This window comes from Lolium perenne, chromosome 2 (assembly GCF_019359855.2).
Source record: "Lolium perenne isolate Kyuss_39 chromosome 2, Kyuss_2.0, whole genome shotgun sequence".
In the NCBI taxonomy this organism is placed as follows: Eukaryota; Viridiplantae; Streptophyta; class Magnoliopsida; order Poales; family Poaceae; genus Lolium; species Lolium perenne.
In genome coordinates, this window is record NC_067245.2 from 159,298,010 (window position 1) to 159,322,599 (window position 24,590).

The 24,590-nt window shown below is 42.8% G+C and overlaps 1 protein-coding gene across 2 annotated transcripts; it reads left to right on the forward strand.

Annotated features, from left to right (window-relative positions):
* The first annotated feature begins 22,022 nt into the window (after positions 1-22,022).
* On the forward strand, positions 22,023-24,242 carry LOC127323463 (zinc finger A20 and AN1 domain-containing stress-associated protein 9). 2 transcript variants are annotated; one of them, XM_051351602.2, is made up of 2 exons: positions 22,023-22,143; positions 23,544-24,242. In XM_051351602.2, exon 2 carries the CDS (start codon positions 23,557-23,559, stop codon positions 24,037-24,039), a length of 483 nt encoding a protein of 160 aa, XP_051207562.1. In that variant the 5' UTR covers positions 22,023-22,143; positions 23,544-23,556; the 3' UTR covers positions 24,040-24,242. The 2 variants fall into 2 exon arrangements, with proteins under 2 accessions (XP_051207562.1, XP_051207563.1); XM_051351603.2 differs by lacking the exon at positions 22,023-22,143 and adding an exon at positions 22,169-22,209.
* The last annotated feature ends 348 nt before the right edge of the window (positions 24,243-24,590 follow it).

The window sequence follows — 24,590 nt, forward strand, 5'->3', positions numbered from 1 at the left end:
AGCTACCGGTACAACCCCGAGCCTCGATGGAGAACTACTCCCTCCTCATGGGAGACAGCAGCGGTGATGAAGATGGCGGTGGCGTCGATGGAGAAGCCTTCCGGGGGCACTTCCCCGTCCCGGCGGCGTGCCGGAACAGAGACTCCTGTCCCCCAGATCTTGGCTTCGCGATGGCGGCGGCTCTGGATGGTTTCTCGTACCGTGGCTTTTTTCGTATCGAGGTTTTAGGTCCAGGGGCTTTATATAGGCGAAGAGGCGGCGTCAGAAGGTCGAAGGGGCGCCGACACTATAGGGGGGCGCGGGCCCCCCTTGGCCGCGCCGGCCTAGGGTTTGGTGGGCCTGTGCCCCCTCTCTGGCGGTTCTCGTGTGTTCTGGATGCTTCCGGGCAAAATAGGAACCTGGGCGTTGATTTCGTCCGATTCCGAGAATATTTCTTTACTAGGATTTCTGAAACCAAAAAGCAGAAACAAAGAATCGGCACTTCGGCATCTTGTTAATAGGTTAGTTCCAGAAAATGCATAAATATGACATAAAATGTGCATAAAATATGTAGATATCATCAATAATGTGGCATGGAACATAAGAAATTATCGATACGTCGGAGACGTATCATTGTCATCGATGAAATCATCCCCTTCTTCATCTTCTTCCATTATAACCTCTCTTTCTCCATGCTTGGTCCAACAATTATAGCTTGGCATGAAACCGTGCCGAAGCAGGTGCAGCTGAACTTCTCTTGAGGAAGAGTAACCCTTCTAATTCTTACAGCCAACACATGGACAGATAACAAAACCTCCCTGCTTGTTCGCATTAGCCACTACGAGGAAATCTTTAAAACCCGTAGTGAACTTGCCAGAGAGTCGGTTACCGTACATCCATTGCCGATTCATCTGCATTATTATTATATAAAGTATATAATTAATCATCATGCATTTGTTAAACTAACTAGCTAGAAATAATAGAAATTAAACAGTGAACTACACACATGCATATTTTATCAATGACACATGAAAGGTTCAAGTTGCTAACCGCGATCGAGGAAAAATAAATGAGAAAGCTCAGGTGTGGCTCGGACACTTCATATCATGTTTATTTCAATCTCTCGGGCATTTCATCGAACACCTTGTGTGCATAAGAGGAACCAAAATGAAACCCACCACCCACTTGTGAAGATTGTGAAGAGAAGTGGCACCAAATGGCTATGTGAGTGTGATGAACGGTATATATAGGGGTGGGGCTTTAGTCTTGGTTGGCCTGCCAACCGCGACTAAAGGCCTTCATGCACCTTTAGTCGCGGTTGGCCAGGCCAACCGCGACTAAAGCTCCTCCCGTCCACCAGCTGGCCACCAAGCGCCCTGGGCCCAGGCCTTTGGTCGCGGTTCGCCTCCCGAACCGCGACTAAAGACCCCATTAGTCGCGGTTCGTATATTTTGAGAACTAATGGGGCGGATGGAAGACACTTTTTCTACTAGTGGTAAAAATAAAATAGAAGAGCATCTCTGCTAGTGGCCCCAATAGCCATCCTAATAGGCATATTGGGGTTGCGAGCATAAAACGTGATTCTAGCGGTACCCCTATATGAAAACCAGTCGTCTGTGTCCCGCATAAAATAGCCTGCTTCCCACCCGTGCTTGTACTTGGAAGGCTATAGGAGATTTCCGAAGCCTCTCTTCCATGCATGCAACTGTGTGGCCTACTGATACGTCCAAAACGTATCTACTTTCCCGAACACTTCTGCTATTGTTTTGCCTCTAATTTTTGTATTTTGGATACAACTAACACGGACTAACGCTGTTTTCAGCAGAATTGCTCTGGTGTCTTGTTTTTGTGCAGAAATTCAACTTTCGGGAAAATCCTCAAAATTTATACCCAAGGGCCTATTTTACCAGAAGACTTAGGGAGCCAGAAGGGCAAGCCAGGTGGAGGCCCGAGGGCCCCACACACTAAGCCGGCGCGGCCCAGGAGGGGGCTGCGCCGCCTAGTGTGTGGCCCCCTCGGCTGGCCTCCGACGCCCTCCTCTGGACTACTTAAAGGGTTCGATCTAAAAAACGCGAGGACGAAGTCGAAGTCGCCAGAAACCCTACAGAACACCGCCACATCGCGAAACTCCGTCTCGGGGACCAGAAACTCCGTTCTGGCACTCCGCCGGGACGGGGAATTGGAGGAGATCATCGCCATCATCACCACTGACGCCTCTCCATCGACCAGCAATGTTTCCCCATCCATGTGTGAGTAATTCCCCCGCTGTAGGCTGAAGGGGATGGTAGGGATTGGATGAGATTGGTCATGTAATAGCATAAGATTGTTAGGGCATAGTGCCTAGTGTCCGTAATTGGTACTTTGATGATATTGTTGCAACTTGTTATGCTTAATGCTTGTCACTAGGGCCCGAGTGCCATGATCTCAGATCTGAACATGTTATTATTTCATCATGATATGCATTGTTTTATGATCTTACCTGCAAGTTGTATACACATGTCGTTGTCCAGAACCGAAGGCCCCGAAGTGACAGAAATCGGGACAACCGGAGGGGATGGCAGTGATGTGAGGATCACATGTGTTCACGGAGTGTTAATGCTTTGCTCCGGTACTCTATTAAAAGGAGTACCTTAATATCCAGTAGATTCCCTAGAGACCCGGCTGCCACCGGCTGGTAGGACAAAAGATGTTGTGCAAGTTTCTCATTGCGAGCACGTACGACTATATACAGAACACATGCCTATGGATTGCTTTGTACTTGGACACCGTTTTATTATTATCTGCAAATGCCCTGCTTTGATTGTTACATGAGTTTCTCTCATCCATGCAACGCCCGTCATCCATCCCTCTGCCTACAGTATTTTAATCCTGCTGTTTACTATAATCACTACTGCTGTCTCTGTTACTCTGCTGCTGTTATTTCACTACTGCTACTGCTATAAAACTGTTACTACTGATAAACTCTTGCGAGCAAGTCTGTTTCCAGGTGCAGCCGAATTGACAACTCCGCTGTTAAGGCTTTCAAGTATTCTTTGTCTCCCCTTGTGTCGAATCAATAAATTGGGTTTTACTTCCCGCGAAGACTGTTGCGATCCCCTATACTTGTGGGTCATCAAGACTATTTTCTGGCGCCGTTGCCGGGGAGCATAGCTTTATTTGGAGGTTCACTTGGATTGATATTGTTCGCTGCAAATTCTCCATCATGGGTAAATCTCGCGATCCTAAAGTCGCCATATTACCATCCACTACAAGAAAAGGTACAACTCTGAGTACCTCTGCTGCTCTTGATTCACCATCTGTGATGAGTCAACTTGTTTCACCACCACAAGCTTTACTTGCTGGTACTTCTGCTGAATCTAAAAACTCTCATAATATTGATAATGTTTCTGTTGTGGTTGATGATAGTGGTTCATTTGGGATCCTTTCTAGATGCTACAATTGCTAGGTCTAGACAAATTGAAAATACTGAAACTCCTAATGAAAATGCTGCTACACCTGTTAATTCACCTGAACTTGATTATTCTAGTGATGATCCTAATGAGGATTATGTGGAGCTTAATGATGATTTTATTAATAGATGCAATGCTACTGCTGATGCAAGAAAAATTAAAAAGTTTCTCGCACAATATACTGTTAGATATAAGCTATCTTCTGATCCTAAATTTGCCACATCTCCTATATGCATTAAGGATAAAGATTATGATTTTTCTCTTGATCTATCTCATATAGCTATTGTTGAGAAAACACCCTTTTGTGGTACTGAAAAAGAAAGTGCTGTAGAACACATGAATGAACTTTCTTCTATGAGTAGCTTGTTTTCTGATGATGTCAAGATGCGTACTTATTTCATTGCTAAAAAATTTCCTTTCTCATTAAAGGATGATGCTAAAACTTGGTATAATAATTTGCCTCCTAGTTCTATTAAAAGTCCAGGTGATTTGCTTGATGTTTTCTTTCGGAAATACTTTCCTGCTAGTGCTCAACATGCTGCTTTACAAAAAATTTATAGCTTTGACCAGGAAGATGGAGAGAAATTGCCAGAAGCATGGGCAAGATTTTGCTCTCTTATCAAAGCTCGACCTGGACATGATTTGGAAAAGCATGATTTACTTGAAATATTTTATAGTGGACTAACCGTTGAGTCTAGAGCATATTTGGATAGTTGTGCTGGTTATGTTTTCAGGAAAAGAACTCCAGACGAAGCTGAAGAATTATTGGCTCAAATAGGCCGGAGTCATGATGATTGGACTACACCTGAACCAACTCCGACACCAATATTGAAGAAGGGGGGTTTGATTAAATTAAATGATGAAGATATGAGGGAAGCCAAGAAGTCTCTTAAGGAGAAAGGTATTAAATCCGAAGATGTGAAGAATCTACCTCCCATAGAAGATATATGTGAGATAATTCCCCCTTCATCCATGATCGAGGTAAACTCTCTTCAACGCTTTACTAGGGAAGATATTCCGTATTCAAAACCTCCTGCTCAATGCTTAGATGAGTTTGAGAATTATATTGTTAAGCAAGAAAATTTTAATATGAGAGTAGAGAATCATCTAAAGGAAAATTCTCAAGCTATTAGCAATTTGCATGATATTGTGGAGAGAACCTCCAATGATGTTAAGATGCTTGTTAAACATTTTCAAATGGTTCAAACTCAAATTTATCAACTCACTAAAGTGCAAAATGACTTATTAAAAAATAATTCTAAAGAGAAACATGCTTATGAAGTAACAACTAGAGGCGGTGTTTCTACCTAGGATCCTCTATATCCTGAAGGGCATCCCAAAAGAGTTGAACAAGATTCTCAACGTATTGAACCTAGTGCTCCTTCTAAGAAAAAGAAGAAGAAACATAAAAATGTTGTAGAATCCTCTGAACCTGCTAATGATCCTAATAGTATTTCTATTTCTGATACTGAAACTGAAAGTGGTAATGAACATGAAAATGATAATGATAAGAATGATGCTTCTGATAAAGAAGAAGTTGAGGATGAACCTGAAAAGCATGCTAAAAATAAAAAGTATACTAAAGAAGATTTTATTGCTAAGAAACATGGTAATGAAAGGGAACCTTGGGTGCAAAAGCAAATGCCTTTTCCTGCTAAGAAACTAAAATCAAAGGAAGAAGAACACTATAATAAATTTTGCGATTGGATGAAACCTTTATTCTTGCAAATCCCTTTGACTGATGCTATTAAATTGCCTCCTTATTCAAAGTATATGAAAGATATTGTCACTAACAAAAGGAAAATCCCCAATGAGGAGATTTCCACTATGCTTGCTAATTACTCTTTCAATGGCAAAGTTCCAAAGAAGTTGGGCGACCCAGGTATACCAACTATTCCTTGTTCTATTAAAAATAATTATGTTAGAACTGCTCTATGTGATTTGGGAGCCGGTGTTAGTGTTATGCCTTTTTCTCTTTACAAGAGACTTTATTTAGATAAGTTGATACCTACTGATATATCTTTGCAAATGGCTGATAAATCTACTGCTATTCCTGTTGGTATATGTGAGGATGTTCCTGTTCAAGTTACTAATGTAGGATAACGTTGCATAGAAAACAAAAATTTTCCTACGGCGAACACGCAATCCAAGCCAAGATGCAATCTAGAAGACGGTAGCAACGAGGGGGTATCGAGTCTCACCCTTGAAGAGATTCCAAAGCCTACAAGATGAGGCTCTTGTTGCTGCGGTAGACGATCACTTGCCGCTTGCAAAAGCGCGTAGAAGATCTTGATCACGATCGGTTCCGGCGCCACGAACGGGCAGCACCTCCGTACTCGGTCACACGTTCGGTTGTTGATGAAGACGACGTCCACCTCCCCGTTCCAGCGGGCAGCGGAAGTAGTAGCTCCTCTTGAATCCGACAGCACGACGGCGTGGTGTCGGTGGCGGTGTAGAAGTCCAGCGGAGCTTCGCTAAGCTACGCGGGCAATATGAAGTGGAGGAGCAAAGCTAGGGTTTGGGAGGGGGTGGCCGGCCACTCAAGGGGGGCGGCCAAGCTATGGTCTTGGGGGTGGCCGGCCCCCTCCCTTGGCCCCTCATTATATAGGTGGATCCCAAGTGTTGGTGTCCAAGTCTTCGAATAAGACCCGAAACCAAAACCTTCCATAGGAGGGGGAAACCTAGCCCAACTAGGACTCCCACCCAAAGGTGGGATTCCCACCTCCCATGTGGGGGGTGGCCGGCCCCCTATGGTGGAGTCCACCTGGGACTCCACCCCATCTAGGGCTGGCCGGCCATGGAGGTGGAGTCCCTTGTGGACTCCACCTTCCTTGGTGGTTTCTTCCGGACTTTTCTAGAACCTTCTAGAACCTTCCATAGAACCTTCCGCGACATTTTATTTCACATAAAATGACATCCTATATATGAATCTTATTCTCCGGACCATTCCGGAACTCCTCGTGATGTCCGGATCTCATCCGGGACTCCGAACAAATATTCGAACTCCATTCCATAATTCAAGTGCTACCATTTCAACATCCAACTTTAAGTGTGTCACCCTACGGTTCGAGAACTATGCGGACATGGTTGAGTACTCACTCCGACCAATAACCAACAGCGGGATCTGGAGATCCATAATGGCTCCCACATATTCAACGATGACTTTAGTGATCGAATGAACCATACACATATATTACCAATTCCCTTTGTCTCGCGATATTTTACTTGTCCGAGGTTTGATCTTCGGTATCACTCTATACCTTGTTCAACCTCGTCTCGACAAGTACTCTTTACTCGTACCGTGGTATGTGGTCTCTTATGAACTCATTCATATGCTTGCAAGACATTAGACGACATTCCACCGAGAGGGCCCAGAGTATATCTATCCGTCATCGGGATGGACAAATCCCACTTTGTTGATCCATATGCCTCAACTCATACTTTCCGGATACTTAATCCCACCTTTATAGCCACCCATTTACGCAGTGGTGTTTGGTGTAATCAAAGTACCTTTCCGGTATAAGTGATTTACATGATCTCATGGTCATAAGGACTAGGTAACTATGTATCGAAAGCTTATAGCAAATAACTTAATGACGAGATCTTATGCTACGCTTAATTGGGTGTGTCCATTATATCATTCACACAATGACATAACCTTGTTATTAATAACATCCAATGTTCATGATTATGAAACTAATCATCCATTAATCAACAAGCTAGTTTAAGAGGCATACTAGGGACTTCTTGTTTGTCTACATATCACACATGTACTAATGTTTCGGTTAATACAATTCTAGCATGATATATAAACATTTATCATAAACATAAAGATATAAATAATAACCACTTTATTATTGCCTCTAGGGCATATCTCCTTCGATCTCCCACTTGCACTAGAGTCAATAATCTAGATTACATTGTAATATACCTAACACCCATGGCATTCTGGTGTTGGTCATGCTTTGCCCTAGGGAGAGCTTTAGTCAACGGATCTGCTACATTCGGATCGGTGTGTACTTTGCAAATCTTTACTTCTCCATCTTTGATGTACTCGCGAATCGAGTGGTAACGCAGCTTGATATGCTTCAGCCTCTTGTGTGACCTTGGCTCTTGTGCATTGGCGATGGCACCCATGTTATCACAAGAATGATTAATGGGTCCAATGCACTAGGAACCACACCGAGCTCTACAATGAACCTCTTCATCCATACCGCTTCGATGAAGCCTCTGAAGCCGCTATGTACTCGATTCTGTTGAAGACTTCGCCACCGTGCACCGCTTCGAGCTTGCCCAGCTTCTTTGCAGCACCATTCAATATAAACACGTACCTGCATTGTGACTTAGAGTCATCGGGATCGTTGTTCCAACTTGCATCGGTGTAACCGTTTACAACGAGCTCTTGGTCACCTCCATAACAAAGAAACATATCCTTAGTTCTTTTCAAGTACTTCAGGATATTCTTGACCGCTGTCCAGTTGTTCCATTCCTGGATCACTTTGATATCTGCTAGTCAAACTAACGACATGTGCTATATCCGGTCTAGTACATAGCATGGCATACATGATAGATCCTCTTGCCGAGGCATAGGGGATGTTACACATCCTTTCTCTTTCTTCTCGTAGCCGGTCCTTGAGTTTTACTCAATACCTTGCCTCGGTAACATTGGTAAGAACCCTTTCTTACTTTCGTCCATTCTAAACTTCTTTAGAATCTTGTCCAGATATGTACTCTGTGATAGCCCTATTAGGCGTCTTGATCTATCTCTATAAATCTTGATGCCTAATATATATGATGCTTCACCAAGGTCTTTCATTGAAAAACTATTATTCAAATAACCCTTAACACTGCTTAATAGTTCTATATCATTCCCGATCAATAATATGTCATCTACATATAATATCGTGAATGCTACAGTAGCTCCCACTCACTTTCTTGTAAATACAGGCCTCTCCATGACACCGTATAAACCCGAAGTCTTTGATCACCTTATCAAAGCGTCGGTTCCAACTTCTTGATGCTTGCTTCAGTCCATAAATTGAACGCTGAAGTTTGCATACTTTGTCAAGCATTTTTAGGATCGACAAAACCTTTGGGTTGTACCATATACAACTCTTCCTCAATGTCTCCATTAAGGAACGCCGTTTTGACATCCATCTCGCCAAATCTCATAATCGAAAAATGCAGCTATTGCTAACAAAATCCTCACAGATTTTAGCTTCGCTACAGGTGAGAAAGTCTCATCGTAGTCAACTCCTTGAATTTGTCGGAAACCCTTTGCGACAAGTCGAGCTTTATAGACAGTAATATTACCATCAGCATCTGTTTTTCTCTTGAAGATCCATTTATTCTCGACAGCCTTTCGGCTATCGTGTAAGTCTACCAAAGTCCATACTTTGTTATCATACATGGATCCCATTTCGGATTTCATGGCTTCTTGCCATTTGTTGGAATCTGGGCTCATCATCGCTTCTTCATACGTCGCAGGTCCTCATCATTGTTATCTACAATCATGACATTTAGACAAGGATCATACCAATCAGGAGTGGCACGTTCCCTTGTCGATCTGCGAGGTTCGATAGTTTCCTCGTTCGAAGTTTCATGATCATTATCATTAGCTTCCTCTGTTGCCGGTGTAGGCGGTACAGTACAACTTCCCAGATCTTGCGCTACTCGATCAACGAGTATAGATTCATCAATCTCATCGAGTTCTACTTTTCTTCCAGTCACTTCTTTAGTGAGAAATTCTTTCTCAAGAAAGGTTCCGTTCTTAGCAACAAAGATTTTGCCTTCGGATTTGTGATAGAAAGTGTACCCTATAGTTTCCTTAGGGTATCCTATGAAGACGCATTTCTCCGCTTTGGGTTCTAGCTTGTCCGGTTGTAACTTCTTTACATAGGCTTCGCAACCCCAAACTTTCAGAACGACAGCTTAGGTTTCTTATTAAACCATAATTCATACGGTGTCGTTTCTACGGATTTTGATGGTGCTCTATTTAAAGTGAATGCGGCTGTCTCTAATGCATAACTCCAAAATGATAACGGCAAATCTGTAAGAGACATCATACTACGAACCATATCTAAGAGAGTTCGATTACGACGTTCGGACACACCGTTTCGTTGAGGTGTTCCCGGCGGTGTCAATTGTGAAAGTATTCCGCATTTCTTTAAATGCATGCCAAACTCATAACTCAGATATTCACCTCCACGATCAGATCGTAGAAATTTGATCTTCTTGTTACGTTGATTTTCTACTTCACTTTGAAATTCCTTAAACTTCTCGAAAGTTTCGGATTTATGTTTCATGAAATAGATATACCCATATCTACTCAGATCATCTGTGAAGGTTAGAACATAACGATAACCACCGCGCGATGCTACGCTCATTGGTCCACATACATCTCGTATGTATGATTTCCAATAAGTCGATGGCTCGCTCCATCATACCGTAAAATGGAGTCTTTGTCATTTTACCCATTAGACATGCTTCGCATCTATCAAGTGACTCAAAGTCAAGTGATTCAAGTAATCCATCGGTATGGAGTTTCTTCATGCGTTTCACTCCAATATGACCAAGACGACAAAGCCACATATAAGTAGAATTATCATTAAGTTTAATTCGCTTAGCATCAATGTTATGTATATGCGTATCACTACTATCGAGATCTAATAGAAATAAGCCATTCTTTTGTGGTGCTCGACCATAAAAGATATTATTCATAAAAATAGAACAACCATTATTCTCAGACTTGAATGAATAACCGTCTTGCATTAAACAAGATCCAGATATAATGTTCATGCTCAACGCAGTACATAATAGCAATTATTTAGGCTTAAAACTAATCCCGAAGGTAGATGTAGAGGAAGTGTGCCGACTGCGATCACATTGACCTTGGATCCGTTTCCAACGCGCATCGTTACTTCATCTTTCAGCAGTTGTCGTTTATTCTTTAGTTCCTGTTTCGAGTTACAAATATGAGCAACCGAACCAAGATCAAATACCCAGTACTAGAACGAGAACCGTTGAAATGAACATCTATAACATGTATATCAAATATACCTTCTTTCTTCTTCTTGACAAGGCCGCTCTTCGTATCAGCCGTATACTTGGAGCAATTACGCTTCCAGTTGTCCCTTCTCCTTGCGAATAGCACTCAAGATCGTGCTTAGGGCCGTTCTTAGGTTTCATAGGAGGCGTGGCAGCTTTCTTGCCACCCTTCTTGAATTTTCCCTTAGACTTGCCCTGTTTCTTGAAATCTGGTGGTCTTGTTGACCATCAACACTTGATGCTCTTTCTTGATCTCAATCTCAGCAGCTTTTAGCATGCCAAAAAGTTCAGGTAACTCCTTGTTCATGTTCTCGCATATTGTAGTTCATCACAAAGTTCTTGTAACTTGGTGGCGTTGATTGAAGGACACGATTAATCCCGATCTGTTAGGAATCACTATTCCCAAGTCATCGAGTTTCTTCGCATGCCCGGTCATGGCGAGCATGTGCTCACTAACGGAGCTGCCTTCTTCCATCATACAGTGAAGAAATGTTTCGATGCTTCATAGCATTCCATCGCCGCATGAGTCTCGAATATAGCTTTCAGCTCATTCATCAACTCATGAGGATCATGGTGCTCAAAACGTTTTTGAAGATCGGATTCCGCATCGCACAGATGGCACACCGAACTTGAGAGTACCGAGTTTTCCGAGTCGCGTAAACAGCTTTTACTTCATCGGATTCATTTTCTGCAGGAGGGTCACCTAGCGGTGCATCAAGCACAAATTGCAGATTTCCGCCGAGAGGAAGATCCTCACATGACGGAACCGATCGGTGAAGTTGCTACCGTTGCTCTTAAGTTTCTCTTTCTCTAGGAACCGATTAAAATTGATTGGGGACGCCATCTCTACAACATATATTTGCAATAGTTTAGACTAAGTTTATGACAAATTGAGTTCAAATTTTAATTCAACATAATTAAAAACCTAAGTGAACTCCCACTCAAAACAATATCCCTCGCATTGTCTTAGTGATCACACGAACCAAATCCACCGCACCTAAACCCGATCATCACGAGAAAAGGTGTGATTTCAATGGCGAACACTCAAAGTGTTCATCATATCAACCATATGATTCATGCTCTACCTTTCGGTATCACGTGTTCCGAGACCATGTCTGTACATGCTAGGCTCGTCAAGGCCACCTTAGTATCCGCATGTGCAAAACTGTCTTGCACCCGTTATATGTACTTATTGAATCTATCACACCCGATCATCACGAGGTGCGTCAAACGACAAGACTTGGCAACGGTGCTACTAAGGATGAACACTTTATTATCTTGATATTTTAGTGAGGGATCATCTTATAATGCTACCGTCGCGATCTAAGCAAAATAAGATGCATAAAAAGGATTAACATCACATGCAGTTCATATGTGATATGATATGGCCCTTTTGTTCTTGCGCCTTTGATCTTCATCTCCAAAGCACGGATATGATCTCCATCATCTTCGGGCATGATCTCCATCATCGTCGGCGTAGCGTCAAGGTCAATGGCGCCGTCTTCATGATTGTCCTCCATGTAGCAACTATTACAACTACTTTGAAATACTACTCAACATGAAATTTAAAGACAACCATAAGGCTCACGCCGGTTGCCACAATACAATAATGATCATCTCATACATATTCATCATCACATTATGGCCATATCACATCACCAAACCCCTGCAAAAACAAGTTAGACGTCTCTAATTTGGTTTGCATATTTTACGTGGTTTAGGGTTTTCGAGAGAGATCTAATCTACCTACGAACATGAACCACAACGTTGATACTAATGTTTTCAATAGAAGAGTAAATTGAATCTTTACTATAGTAGGAGAGACAGACACCCGCAAAGCCTCTTATGCAATACAAGTTGCATGTCGAACGAGGAACAAGTCTCATGAACGCGGTCATGTAAAGTTAGTCCGAGCCGCTTCATCCCACTATGCCATAAAGATGCAAAGTACTCAAACTAAAGATAACAAGAGCATCAACGCCCACAAACCATTGTGTTCTACTCGTGCAACCATCTATGCATAGACACGGCTCGATACCACCGTAGGATAACGTTGCATAGAAAACAAAAATTTTCCTACGGCGAACACGCAATCCAAGCCAAGATGCAATCTAGAAGACGGTAGCAACGAGGGGTATCGAGTCTCACCCTTGAAGAGATTCCAAAGCCTACAAGATGAGGCTCTTGTTGCTGCGGTAGACGATCACTTGCCGCTTGCAAAAGCGCGTAGAAGATCTTGATCACGATCGGTTCCGGCGCCACGAACGGGCAGCACCTCCGTACTCGGTCACACGTTCGGTTGTTGATGAAGACGACGTCCACCTCCCCGTTCCAGCGGGCAGCGGAAGTAGTAGCTCCTCTTGAATCCGACAAAGCACGACGGCGTCGTGACGGTGGCGGTCTAGAACTCCAGCGGAGCGTCCCTAAGCTACGCGGGCAATATGAAGTGGAGGAGCAAAGCTAGGGTTTGGGAGGGGTGGCCGGCCACTCAAGGGGGCGGCCAAGCTATGGTCTTGGGGGTGGCCGGCCCCCTCCCTTGGCCCCTCATTATATAGGTGGATCCCAAGTGTTGGTGTCCAAGTCTTCGAATAAGACCCGAAACCAAAACCTTCCATAGGAGGGGAAACCTAGCCCAACTAGGACTCCCACCCAAAGGTGGGATTCCCACCTCCCATGTGGGGGTGGCCGGCCCCTATGGTGGAGTCCACTTGGGACTCCACCCCATCTAGGGCTGGTCGGCCATGGAGGTGGAGTCCCTTGTGGACTCCACCTTCCTTGGTGGTTTCTTCCGGACTTTTCTAGAACCTTCTAGAACCTTCCATAGAACCTTCCGCGACATTTTATTTCACATAAAATGACATCCTATATATGAATCTTATTCTCCGGACCATTCCGGAACTCCTCGTGATGTCCGGGATCTCATCCGGGACTCCGAACAAATATTCGAACTCCATTCCATAATTCAAGTGCTACCATTTCAACATCCAACTTTAAGTGTGTCACCCTACGGTTCGAGAACTATGCGGACATGGTTGAGTACTCACTCCGACCAATAACCAACAGCGGGATCTGGAGATCCATAATGGCTCCCACATATTCAACGATGACTTTAGTGATCGAATGAACCATACACATATATTACCAATTCCCTTTGTCTCGCGATATTTTACTTGTCCGAGGTTTGATCTTCGGTATCACTCTATACCTTGTTCAACCTCGTCTCCTGACAAGTACTCTTTACTCGTACCGTGGTATGTGGTCTCTTATGAACTCATTCATATGCTTGCAAGACATTAGACGACATTCCACCGAGAGGGCCCAGAGTATATCTATCCGTCATCGGGATGGACAAATCCCACTGTTGATCCATATGCCTCAACTCATACTTTCCGGATACTTAATCCCACCTTTATAGCCACCCATTTACGCAGTGGTGTTTGGTGTAATCAAAGTACCTTTCCGGTATAAGTGATTTACATGATCTCATGGTCATAAGGACTAGGTAACTATGTATCGAAAGCTTATAGCAAATAACTTAATGACGAGATCTTATGCTACGCTTAATTGGGTGTGTCCATTATATCATTCACACAATGACATAACCTTGTTATTAATAACATCCAATGTTCATGATTATGAAACTAATCATCCATTAATCAACAAGCTAGTTTAAGAGGCATACTAGGGACTTCTTGTTTGTCTACATATCACACATGTACTAATGTTTCGGTTAATACAATTCTAGCATGATATATAAACATTTATCATAAACATAAAGATATAAATAATAACCACTTTATTATTGCCTCTAGGGCATATCTCCTTCAACTAATAACTGCTTGATATTAACTGATTTTGTTGTGTTGGAAATGCCTGAAGATGATAATATGTCTATTATTCTTGGGAGACCTTTTCTTAACACCGTAGGGGCTGTTATTGATTGCAATAAAGGAAAAGTTACTTTTAATGTTGATGACAAGGAGCATACCATCTATTTCCCCAAGAGGATTGATAAAGTATGTGGAGTTAATACCATTTCTAATGTGAGAACTATCAAAGTGGGAACTATTGATTGTCCTATATATGAGCCTAAAGAAGGATATCAAAATCTTATGATTGGATCCATATCAATACAATTCAAGGTAACATGATTGATTTGAGGTTTATTTCTTCTTATGCTATGTAAAATTTATTTGGTGGCAAGACTTGATCAACCTTGTTAACAAATACTTTTTTTATGCATGGAGGAGGTAAACAACATTTCTTTCTTCCTCCACTTATTCTACTTGCTGTAGCACTTTTGTTTTGCAAAGTTCCTTAGTTAATTAGAGATTTCAAAATCTTTTCATGTCCAGTAATGATAAACTTAATACCCAGAAATGTGCATTTTTCAAAGTTTTCAAAAATTCACAAAAATTATACCGTTGGTCCTATTTTTCGAAGACGCACCTGGGAGCACCTGGGGATGACCAGTGGGGCACCCCAGGGTGGCACCCCACAGGCCGGCGCGACCTGGAAGGGGGGCGCGCCACCCTGGTGTGTGGGCTCCCCCTTGCCCCACTTCCTTATCTCTTCCTCCCACTCTCTTCTCTCTCCCGAAAAAACCAGCACCAGCTTTCTCTCACTCGCGTTTCTGCTCAAGAGCTCAAGATTTCTCGATCTCTTTGCTCAGCCCAGATTTCTGTCTGAAATTTGGCACATTTGCTCTCCGGTATGTGACTCCTCCGATTATCCAAGTAGAATTTTGTTTGGTTGAGTATATCTTGAATATTTTGCTGTTGTAGGTAACATGTTTAGTGAGCTTGCATGCTTGTTCTAAGTTGTATAAACTAGTTTTGATGCATGATTAGTACTCTAGCAAGTTCCTATAGTAGTTCCCCTCAATTATATGTCACCAAATCAAATTTTATAATGATTGTTGAAAATTTTAGAAAATGGAGTGGAATAGACATCAACTAAACCAACAAGAATTGGAGGTGCAACAAGTCATGAGAGTGAACCGCGAAGAGGGAGTATACCCCTCTTACTACCCGTGCACAGATTTCATGAGAAGTGCAGGAATCTTGGGAGATGTTCAGAATCTAATTTCTCGTGCAGGGTTGAATGATTTTGTTGACGGAGAACCATGCCAATATGCAAAATTGGCTATGTCTGTTGTGTAGGATTTTAAGTTCAATTGGTCGCAATCTAACCCCATGGTTCAATACAAAATTTATAATAAAACTGTCAACTTGCCATTCGATGATTTTTGTACAGCAATTAGAGTGCCGCAATGGGGATCATGCGAGAAGATAAGGGGATCGCCGCAAGAGCTCTTGAACCTCTTCGAGATGATTTGTCATGGAAGGAGCTTCTCAGAGGATGGTGGTAAAATCAGTAGCATTCAACTCCCAGCTATTCGCTACTTTGCCTATTTCATTACTAAGTGCGTTCTTGCTAGAAAGTATGCAAGTAAATTATCTATCCAGGATTTAGCTTTTCTAGCTGCTGCATTGCAAAGTAATAAGGCTTATAATTTGGGTGCGTTGATAGCTTATAGACTTGCTACTAACCGTGAGAAGGGCGGAATTTGTGGAGGTCTCATCGCCTCTCGATTACTAGCTTTGCATGGTGTAGAACCTCACCATCTTGATATTCAACTTCCCATAGAAAGACTTGACATAGTCTTCATGATTAAACATGAATTTGTTTCTGATTCATCTAATTTGGGTAACCTGTTTTACAAGATGACATTTTATAAGAAAGCTTGGAGAATAACTAAGAAAACTGAAAAACTAGTAAGATTTCCTGCGCCTGTTCTATTTAACCTTGATTCCAGGAAGGATTGGTCAGTCACAGAAGGTGCACTGAATGCACACATAGAGGGAGGAGGCCATCATGCAAGAGACAACACGGAGGAGGCCGAGGAACACCTCGACTCGTCATCCGATGCAGCAAGTTCTTCGCATCAACATTTTGGGCATGTGGAGCCTCCACGCTTTTCTTCTGCACAGGGACCTCACTATGACTACGCCATGTATGATCCACCGGCGTGGAACAGCGACCCTCGCTGGGGTTGAACTCCACTTAGGCCAAAAGCCTAAGCTTGGGGGGAGGTATACCGGCATCACTCATTCTTTGCATATTATGGTTGCTGGATACTTGTATATACTTGTTTAGTTTCTTTAAGTGGTTTTCTAATGAGAGGGAGATGATATTTGGGGAAGTGCTGCCTGAAAACAGATTCTGGACTGTTACCAAAACAATTCTCAAAAATAGCCAGAACATTATTTTGCGAAGCCAATTTTTGTGCATGTTCCCCAGGTAGTTATCTAACTTTCATTAGTTGGATACTTTTTGATTTGAGCAGAGGAAGAATTTCTTAAAAATCGATTACTATACTGCTGTCAAGTTTGACGAATTCCTGCTGCTTTGTGTTTATGTGACTCTTCTAGTTTCCATTTTCTTGTTTTTGCTTTGTTTCTTTCCTAAAACACAAAAAGACCAAAAATATTTCTATTGTTTCTCTTCATCATTTGTTTATTTTGGTTTCTTGCATTTATTTTGCTTATTTGCTATCGTTGGTTTGCTATAAGAAAATCCAAAAAGATTCTGCTTTGTTTGCTTGTTTCCTTTTGTTCTTGTTTCCAATTCGAAAACACCAAAAATATTTGCTGTTCTTCTTTGGTTTTGTAAAGTTCATTATGAGTTCAATGGTCTTCGGTGGCTGGAGAGTGGTTTTCATTTCATATTATTCAAGCTACACAAGTGAAAGGCAATAATGACGATCTACGACAATTGGATTGTGGTGAGAGGCTGGTATGAACTCTATTTGTTTTCACTTTTGTACATATACTCATCCATGTGAGCATGCTTAGTTGGTTCATGTGAGGTATATGTCATTTAAGAAAGTCTAGTAGTTCATGATCTCTCATGTTTAGCTCCAATTTATTAATATGAGTAGCATGTCATGGATGTTTGCTTGCATTGTTTTATTCATAAATAGGTATGACATTGTGGTATCCTCCTCTGAATAATTTATTTGAATCGACTTGGCACATGCTCACGCATGCATATGACTGAACAAAAGTCAATTAAGCCCCGATGATCTACATTGCTTCAGAGTTCTTGTATCACTTTTATGCCTCCGTTAATTTATTTTGCCGCAAGCATGATTATGACAGTGACTGCTCTCTTGATTTGTCGCTCCCCAGTCTATTGCTAGCCTTCACTTGTACTGAGCGGAACACTGCTCGTGCTTCCAAACACCTGAAAACCAAGTTATTCGAAAGTGTCCACCATAAATACCTATGCATGGCATTTCAAACCATTCCAAGTAAATTCTCATGCGCTACCTTTAAACCTTCAAAATGCTTCTCAATTTTTGTTAATGTTTTATAGCTCATGAGGAAGTATGTGGTGTTTATCTTTCAACCTTGTCATTTACTTTTGACGGACTTTCATAGTAAGAGCTGGCAACGGGGTGCCAAGCCCCAATTAATAACTTCATTAATAATTCTCTTCACAAGTTTTGCTCTGATTCATCAGTAAGTAACTTAATTTTGCAAATAGACACTCCTCCATGGTATGAGATTGATGGTAGGCACCCGAGGATTCGGTTAGCCATGGCTTGTGTAAGCAAAGGTTGGGGGGAGTGTCACTCATAATAAAAACTAAAGTACGTGTGTAAACAAAAGAGAAGAGGGATGATCTACCTTGCTGGTAGAAATAACGTCATTCATGGGAGCCGCTCTTGAAAGTCTGGTTGGCGAGGTAGTTGGTGTACCCATTACCATTCGTTGACAACAACAAACACCTCTCAAAATAATTTTACTCATGTTTTAAAAATGAAAAGCTCTAGCGCATGTTAATCCCTGCTTCCCTCTGCGAAGGGTCAATCTTTTACTTTTATGTTGTGTCTCCATCCTTTCTTTGAGCACTTTCTTGAGAGCACAACTGTCATTCTTAGTATAATATGCTTGTCCCAAAATATGATTGACTGTGGTATAACTTTGATGCTTTTATCTTTGACAATCTCTATTTCTAGTCTTTCTATGAACCTCGTGAGGTGCACAGGCATTTATGTTTTGCTGTTCAAATTCGGGCAAGCGAGATACCACTTTATCATATCCTTTTATGAACATTGCAATCCTGCTTATAGACATGATTCATGATGCTTATTATTACTTGTTGGTACATTTCCATGATTGACATAGCTATTAGATGATCTTATTTGCATGCATCTTATTATGAACTGCCTAAGTGTTAGCCATATCATGAGAATATTTACATCATATGAGCAAATGTGTTCGTGAAAGTTCTTTTATCGCACTCAGTTGTTAACTGAATTGCTTGAGGACAAGCAATAAGCTAAGCTTGGGGGAGTTGATACGTTCAAAACGTATCTACTTTCCCGAACACTTTTGCTATTGTTTTGCCTCTAATTTGTGTATTTTGGATACAACTAACACGGACTAACGCTGTTTTCAGCAGAATTGCTCTGGTGTCTTGTTTTTGTGCAGAAATTCAACTTTCGGGAAAATCCTCGGAATTTATACCCAAGGGCCTATTTTACCAGAAGACTTAGGGAGCCAGAAGGGCAAGCCAGGTGGAGGCCCGAGGGCCCCACACACTAGGCCGGCGCGGCCCAGGAGGGGGGCGCGCCGCCCTAGTGTGTGGCCCCCTCGGCTGGCCTCCGACGCCCTCCTCTGGACTACTTAAAGGGTTCGATCTAAAAAACGCGAGGACGAAGTCGAAGTCGCCAGAAACCCTCCAGAACGCCGCCACATCGTGAAACTCCGTCTCGGGGACCAGAAACTCCGTTCTGGCACTCCGTCGGGATGGGGAATTGGAGGAGATCATCGCCATCATCACCACCGACGCCTCTCCATCGACCAGCAATGTTTCCCCCATCCATGTGTGAGTAATTCCCCCGCTGTAGGCTGAAGGGGATGGTAGGGATTGGATGAGATTGGTCATGTAATAGCATAAGATTGTTAGGGCATAGTGCCTAGTGTCCGTAATTGGTACTTTGATGATATTGTTGCAACTTGTTATGCTTAATGCTTGTCACTAGGGCCCGAGTGCCATGATCTCAGATCTGAACATGTTATTATTTTATCATGATATGCATTGTTTTATGATCTTACCTGCAAGTTGTATACACATGTCGCTATCCGGAACCGAAGGCCCCGAAGTGACAGAAATCGGGACAACCGGAGGGGATGGCAGTGATGTGAGGATCACATGTGTTCACGGAGTGTTAATGCTTTGCTCCGGTACTCTATTAAAAGGAGTACCTTAATATCCAGTAGATTCCCTAGAGGCCCGGCTGCCACCGGCTGGTAGGACAAAAGATGTTGTGCAAGTTTCTCATTGCGAGCACGTACGACTATATACGGAACACATGCCTATGGATTGCTTTGTACTTGGACACCGTTTTATTATTATCTGCAAATGCCCTACTTTGATTGTTACATGAGTTTCTCTCATCCATGCAACGCCCGTCATCCATCCCTGTGCCTACAATATTTTAATCCTGATGTTTACTATAATCACTATTGCTGTCTCTGTTACTCTGCTGCTGTTATTTCACTACTCATCGTTTATAAACTGTTACTACTGATAAACTCTTGCGAGCAAGTATGTTTCCAGGTGCAGCTGAATTGACAACTCCGCTGTTAAGGCTTTCAAGTATTCTTTGTCTCCCCTTGTGTCGAATCAATAAATTGGGTTTTACTTCCCGCGAACACTGTTGCGATCCCCTATACTTGTGGGTCATCACCTACATTCAGCCTCTCAAATTGTCTAAAGACTCTCTCCAGCTTTCATCGTCCTCAACCACATGGCCTCTATTGGCAACACCGGCAACGCCACCTCCGCGTACACCACCACCGCCCTCGGTCGCACATTCAGGGTCTCCTTCTGCCTCGCCGACTCATCATGGACGTCCGAGTTCATCCTGAACTTCGTGGAATCAAAGACGACGTTGCAGACAAAACCATGATCGAGATCGACACACACCGCATCCTCTCCTCTAGTTGTCCAGGAGTTTGTTTGATTGTATAGGGATTTTCAAGGTTGTTTTCTTTGTAAAATTCACAACAAAGTAAATTTTGAATGAACTAATCTGTATATGAAAATTAGTGCAGACATATGTGCAAGGTTAAGTTTTAGTACGTTGTGTAATTTGTCCTTGCCATGATATTCCAAGTTTATACTCCCTCGTTTCTTGCATACAAGACCACTATCTTATTTTTCAAGTATAAAAATGAACAAAATCAACTAACAAATAAGATGATTAATTATGTGGAAAAATTTCATGTTCGGAGCTAATTAAACATGTTGCAGGTTGTGTCTCCATCTCTATGGTACATGCAATTTTCAAATTAATGAGCACCATCGTACGAGGAAAATCTAATCATTTTTTTCTCGGTAAAAGATATGGGTAATGTATAGATTAAAATTATAGTTTTGATAGTGGCCTTGTATTAAAAAATGGAGTAGGATATTTTTTCAGTTATTCTGAGCCATGGTAAAAATAAAACATAAGAGCATCTCTGCTAGTGGCCCCAATAGCCATCCTAATAGGCATATTGGCGTTGCGATCATAAAACGTGATTCTAGCGGTGCCCCTATACGAAAACTAGTCGTCGGTGTCCCGCATAAAATAGCTTGCTTCCCACCCGTGCTTGGTACTTGGAAGGCTATAGGAGATTTCGGAAGCCTCTTTTCCATGCATGCAGCTATGTGACCTACATTCAGCCTCTCAAATTGTTTAAACACTATCTTAATTTTCAGTCCAACCTACATGCATGTTGACAGTGTATACTCCCTATGGTTTCTATGGTTATTGGGGTTGCTGGTGAAAATGCTTAAACAATTTTAACCAGCATGTGATGTTAACGATCTCAATAACATCGTTGACATATTGCCCGCTACGATTTGGGAGCCCGGTAAAGATGCTCTAATAGTCTAATCCCGCCTTTATAGAAAGATGTTTCCAAATATACTAGAGCACACCATGTAAAGCTGCATCTACGATTCCAGATTTTCTTTTTTTGCGCACAAAAAATTCCAAATTTTATTTAGGGAAACCTAGATTTTTTTGGAATAAAAAAGTAACAAAATCTAGAATTTTTTTGAGGGAAGTAAACAAAATCTAGATAGACCCACCACCTCCTCATCCTCCCAAAAAGTCTAGAAAAGCTTACCACATACACGTGGGCCTGACCACACGGCAAACGCTTTCCAGGCCCACGACAGACCCGTTCCACGCCGAACCCATCCACCGCCACGTGGGCCTACACACCTCCCTAAGCGCCAGGCCCACCCAGCATCCCGACGGACGTCACCTTCCTCGTGACCCACGCGGTCCAGAAGCGTCCCCACGGTACTAGAAGCCGGATGAAAAGGAAAGGATTAGGCCGGCCCGAACACGTCGAAATCCAAAGCAAAAATCGAGGATTGCTAATAAAGTAATTACGCCAGCTAATCCGAAGCAGTTAAGGAAAGGAAATGGTAGCGTCGTATCGGGAAAGACTGTGTCCGGCCTTTATAAGCGCACGCCACACACACCGCCTCGCCCTCCCAACATAATCAATCAATCCATCGCCTTCCTCGACGCCAGAAAATAAACTTCTCCGTCCGTGGCGTAGGGAAAAGTCGCGTGCCGTCTCCTCGCCCACAGGTTAGTTGCTGCCCCGCCGCCCCGTCTCCTCCCCCCAGATCCGATCACCGGAGGCCACGCCGCACGGTGGTGCCGCGGCCTCGCCCGCCTGATGCGCGCGTTCATGTGTACTTTTTTTTTTTCAAATTTTGGGTAGATTTTTCTTGATTTTTTTGGGTTCTGTTTCTGAGGATTGATTCCGTGTGGCCGGATCTGCGTCGATTCGTTTTAGGTTTTGGCTGGTAGGATTGTTCGTGCATGTCTTTGATTTGCGCGTGGTAATCGTCGTAGTGGTTGGTGTGGTTTAGAGGAGGAGGAGGTTGACTTTTTCTTTGAATTTGCTGAATTCCTCGCGGTGGTTCGCGATTGCGCCGGATTTTTAGATTTGGATTCGAAAATCACGAGAGAAAAGTGAATCAAAAGGATGAGGATTGATCTGGCCATGGAGAAAGCCGGCAATAAAGTGGTTGCTTGCCGGGCCTGTCAGATTAGCGAATTAGCGGCGGCCAGGATACCTTGCAGATGCCGTCATGGGATTTCTTCAAGATATCCTGGAAAGGTCAGCCGCCTGGACATTCCGGGCAAGGAATTAGATTGCGTGAATTGTGGAAGGATTTTTGATGTAGATTGTTTCGTACGGTTTGCCGTCCTGCCTTGTGCAGGTGTTGCAAGGCATTCTTCTCTTCTCTTACAAAACAAGTTGGATGACATGGCTTAGTCATAAAACAAAGTTGCTTATATGGCCAGGGGGATTAAGGATGAGATGGGGAAGATTGGCCATGAAGAATTATTATCATCAGCTGGCCTATATGACTGATCAGCGGTGCAGCCACATGGCATTGCGTAGCAATACCATAGCTCAAAATTCAGGGAGGGCAGAGGTTGTTGTGTTTAGATGATTTCACTTCACGTGACTAGTATGCATATGTCTGAAGCCTAGTTCAGGTTCTTGCGGCATAGATGTGCTAATAGGGTGTACCTGAATCAGGAAGGAATTAAAGGACAACTATCTTTTGATGTTAGAATCACCTGCCCTGACTGTTGTCAAGACTATTGGCGCGCAAACAGTCCAACATAGTCATGGAAGTCTTGCCGATACCCTGATTTGAGGGCCTTATGAACTAATTGAACAAAAAACTATTTTAGCTTGGGGTGTCCTGTCATGCACTCACACCTTACAAATACATCGACCACAGGTGTTGTTTTAACAACTTGCAGCCTGAACCAGGATCACATCTTTGAATTAATTTGGATGACAATGAAAAGTAGCAGCAATCCTTGTAACTTCCATGTAGCTTCAGTGTTCGTACGTAAAAAAGCACTGACATTAGGTTTTACTTCTGATCCTAAATAATGTGTCCTGTTGTTATTTCTGCATCACTATTTCTTGCTAACGGATTGTAATACTTCTATGCCTACAGTCCGTCGGTAGCAATGGCACAGGAGAGCTGGAAGGAGTCTGAGGAGACTGTCCAAACCCCCGAGGCGCCAATATTGTGCGTAAACAACTGTGGATTCTTTGGCAACAGCATGACGAACAACATGTGCTCCAAGTGCTACAGGGATTTCATTAAGGTCGCCACGATAGCGACCCCTGTAGTTCAGAAGAAAGTGTTCGCGGCGGCGTCATCTTCCACGCTGCCGTTAGAACCAGCAAAGACGGATGAAGCACCTGCAGCTACTGCGGCTGATGGCCAGGCAGCGCAGGAACCTCCAAAGCCTCCCAGCAACCGATGCCTTTCATGCCGCAAGAAGGTCGGGTTGACCGGTTTCCAGTGCCGCTGTGGTGGAACCTTCTGCTCCATGCACCGCTACGCTGACTCCCATGAATGCTCCTTCGACTACAAGAAGGCTGGTCGAGACCAGATAGCTAAGCAGAATCCTGTTGTGGTAGCTGAGAAGATCAACAAGATCTGATTGATGGTTACACAGGGTCCAGTTGCTTCCTTACCGGTCATCAAGTTTACTTCAGTCAATAGGTTCTCTTCAGGTCTGGGCTAGTGTGCTAGGGTCTCAATTGTGTCTATCATCTCCTTAATCAATCATGGTTTCATTCTCTCGATTATGAAATAATTATGTAAATATATATATTCTATTATTCTTAACTGCATTTCATCCCATTGCTTATTGTTCCTGGCTTGTCGTTCCCCCATGGATGCCAGCCTTATCGTTGATCCTGGTTGTCAAGTTGGGTCCTGAATTGTGCTGACTGTTCTTGCAATTTTACCTGCATTCTTGTCAGAAGTTAGGCATGAAGAAACCTGCTATGCTATTCCCTCTCCTTCAAGTTTCATGGCATTTCTCTTTTCTGGTACTGAAAGAAAGGCGGTTTGTACTATGATTATTGCTTCAGACTGAAGGAGCAGAAATTCAATTCGGCTCCCGGGTGCGTATGCTCCCTATACCGAAAAATTATATTTCGAGTTGTCGAAAAATTTTGACAAAAAATTCTACATGTACATCTCCAT

Coding starts and splice junctions, on each gene's coding strand:
- LOC127323463 (XM_051351602.2), top strand. CDS start 23,557: ATGGCACAGGAGAGCTGGAAGGAGTCTGAGGAGACTGTCCAAACCCCC.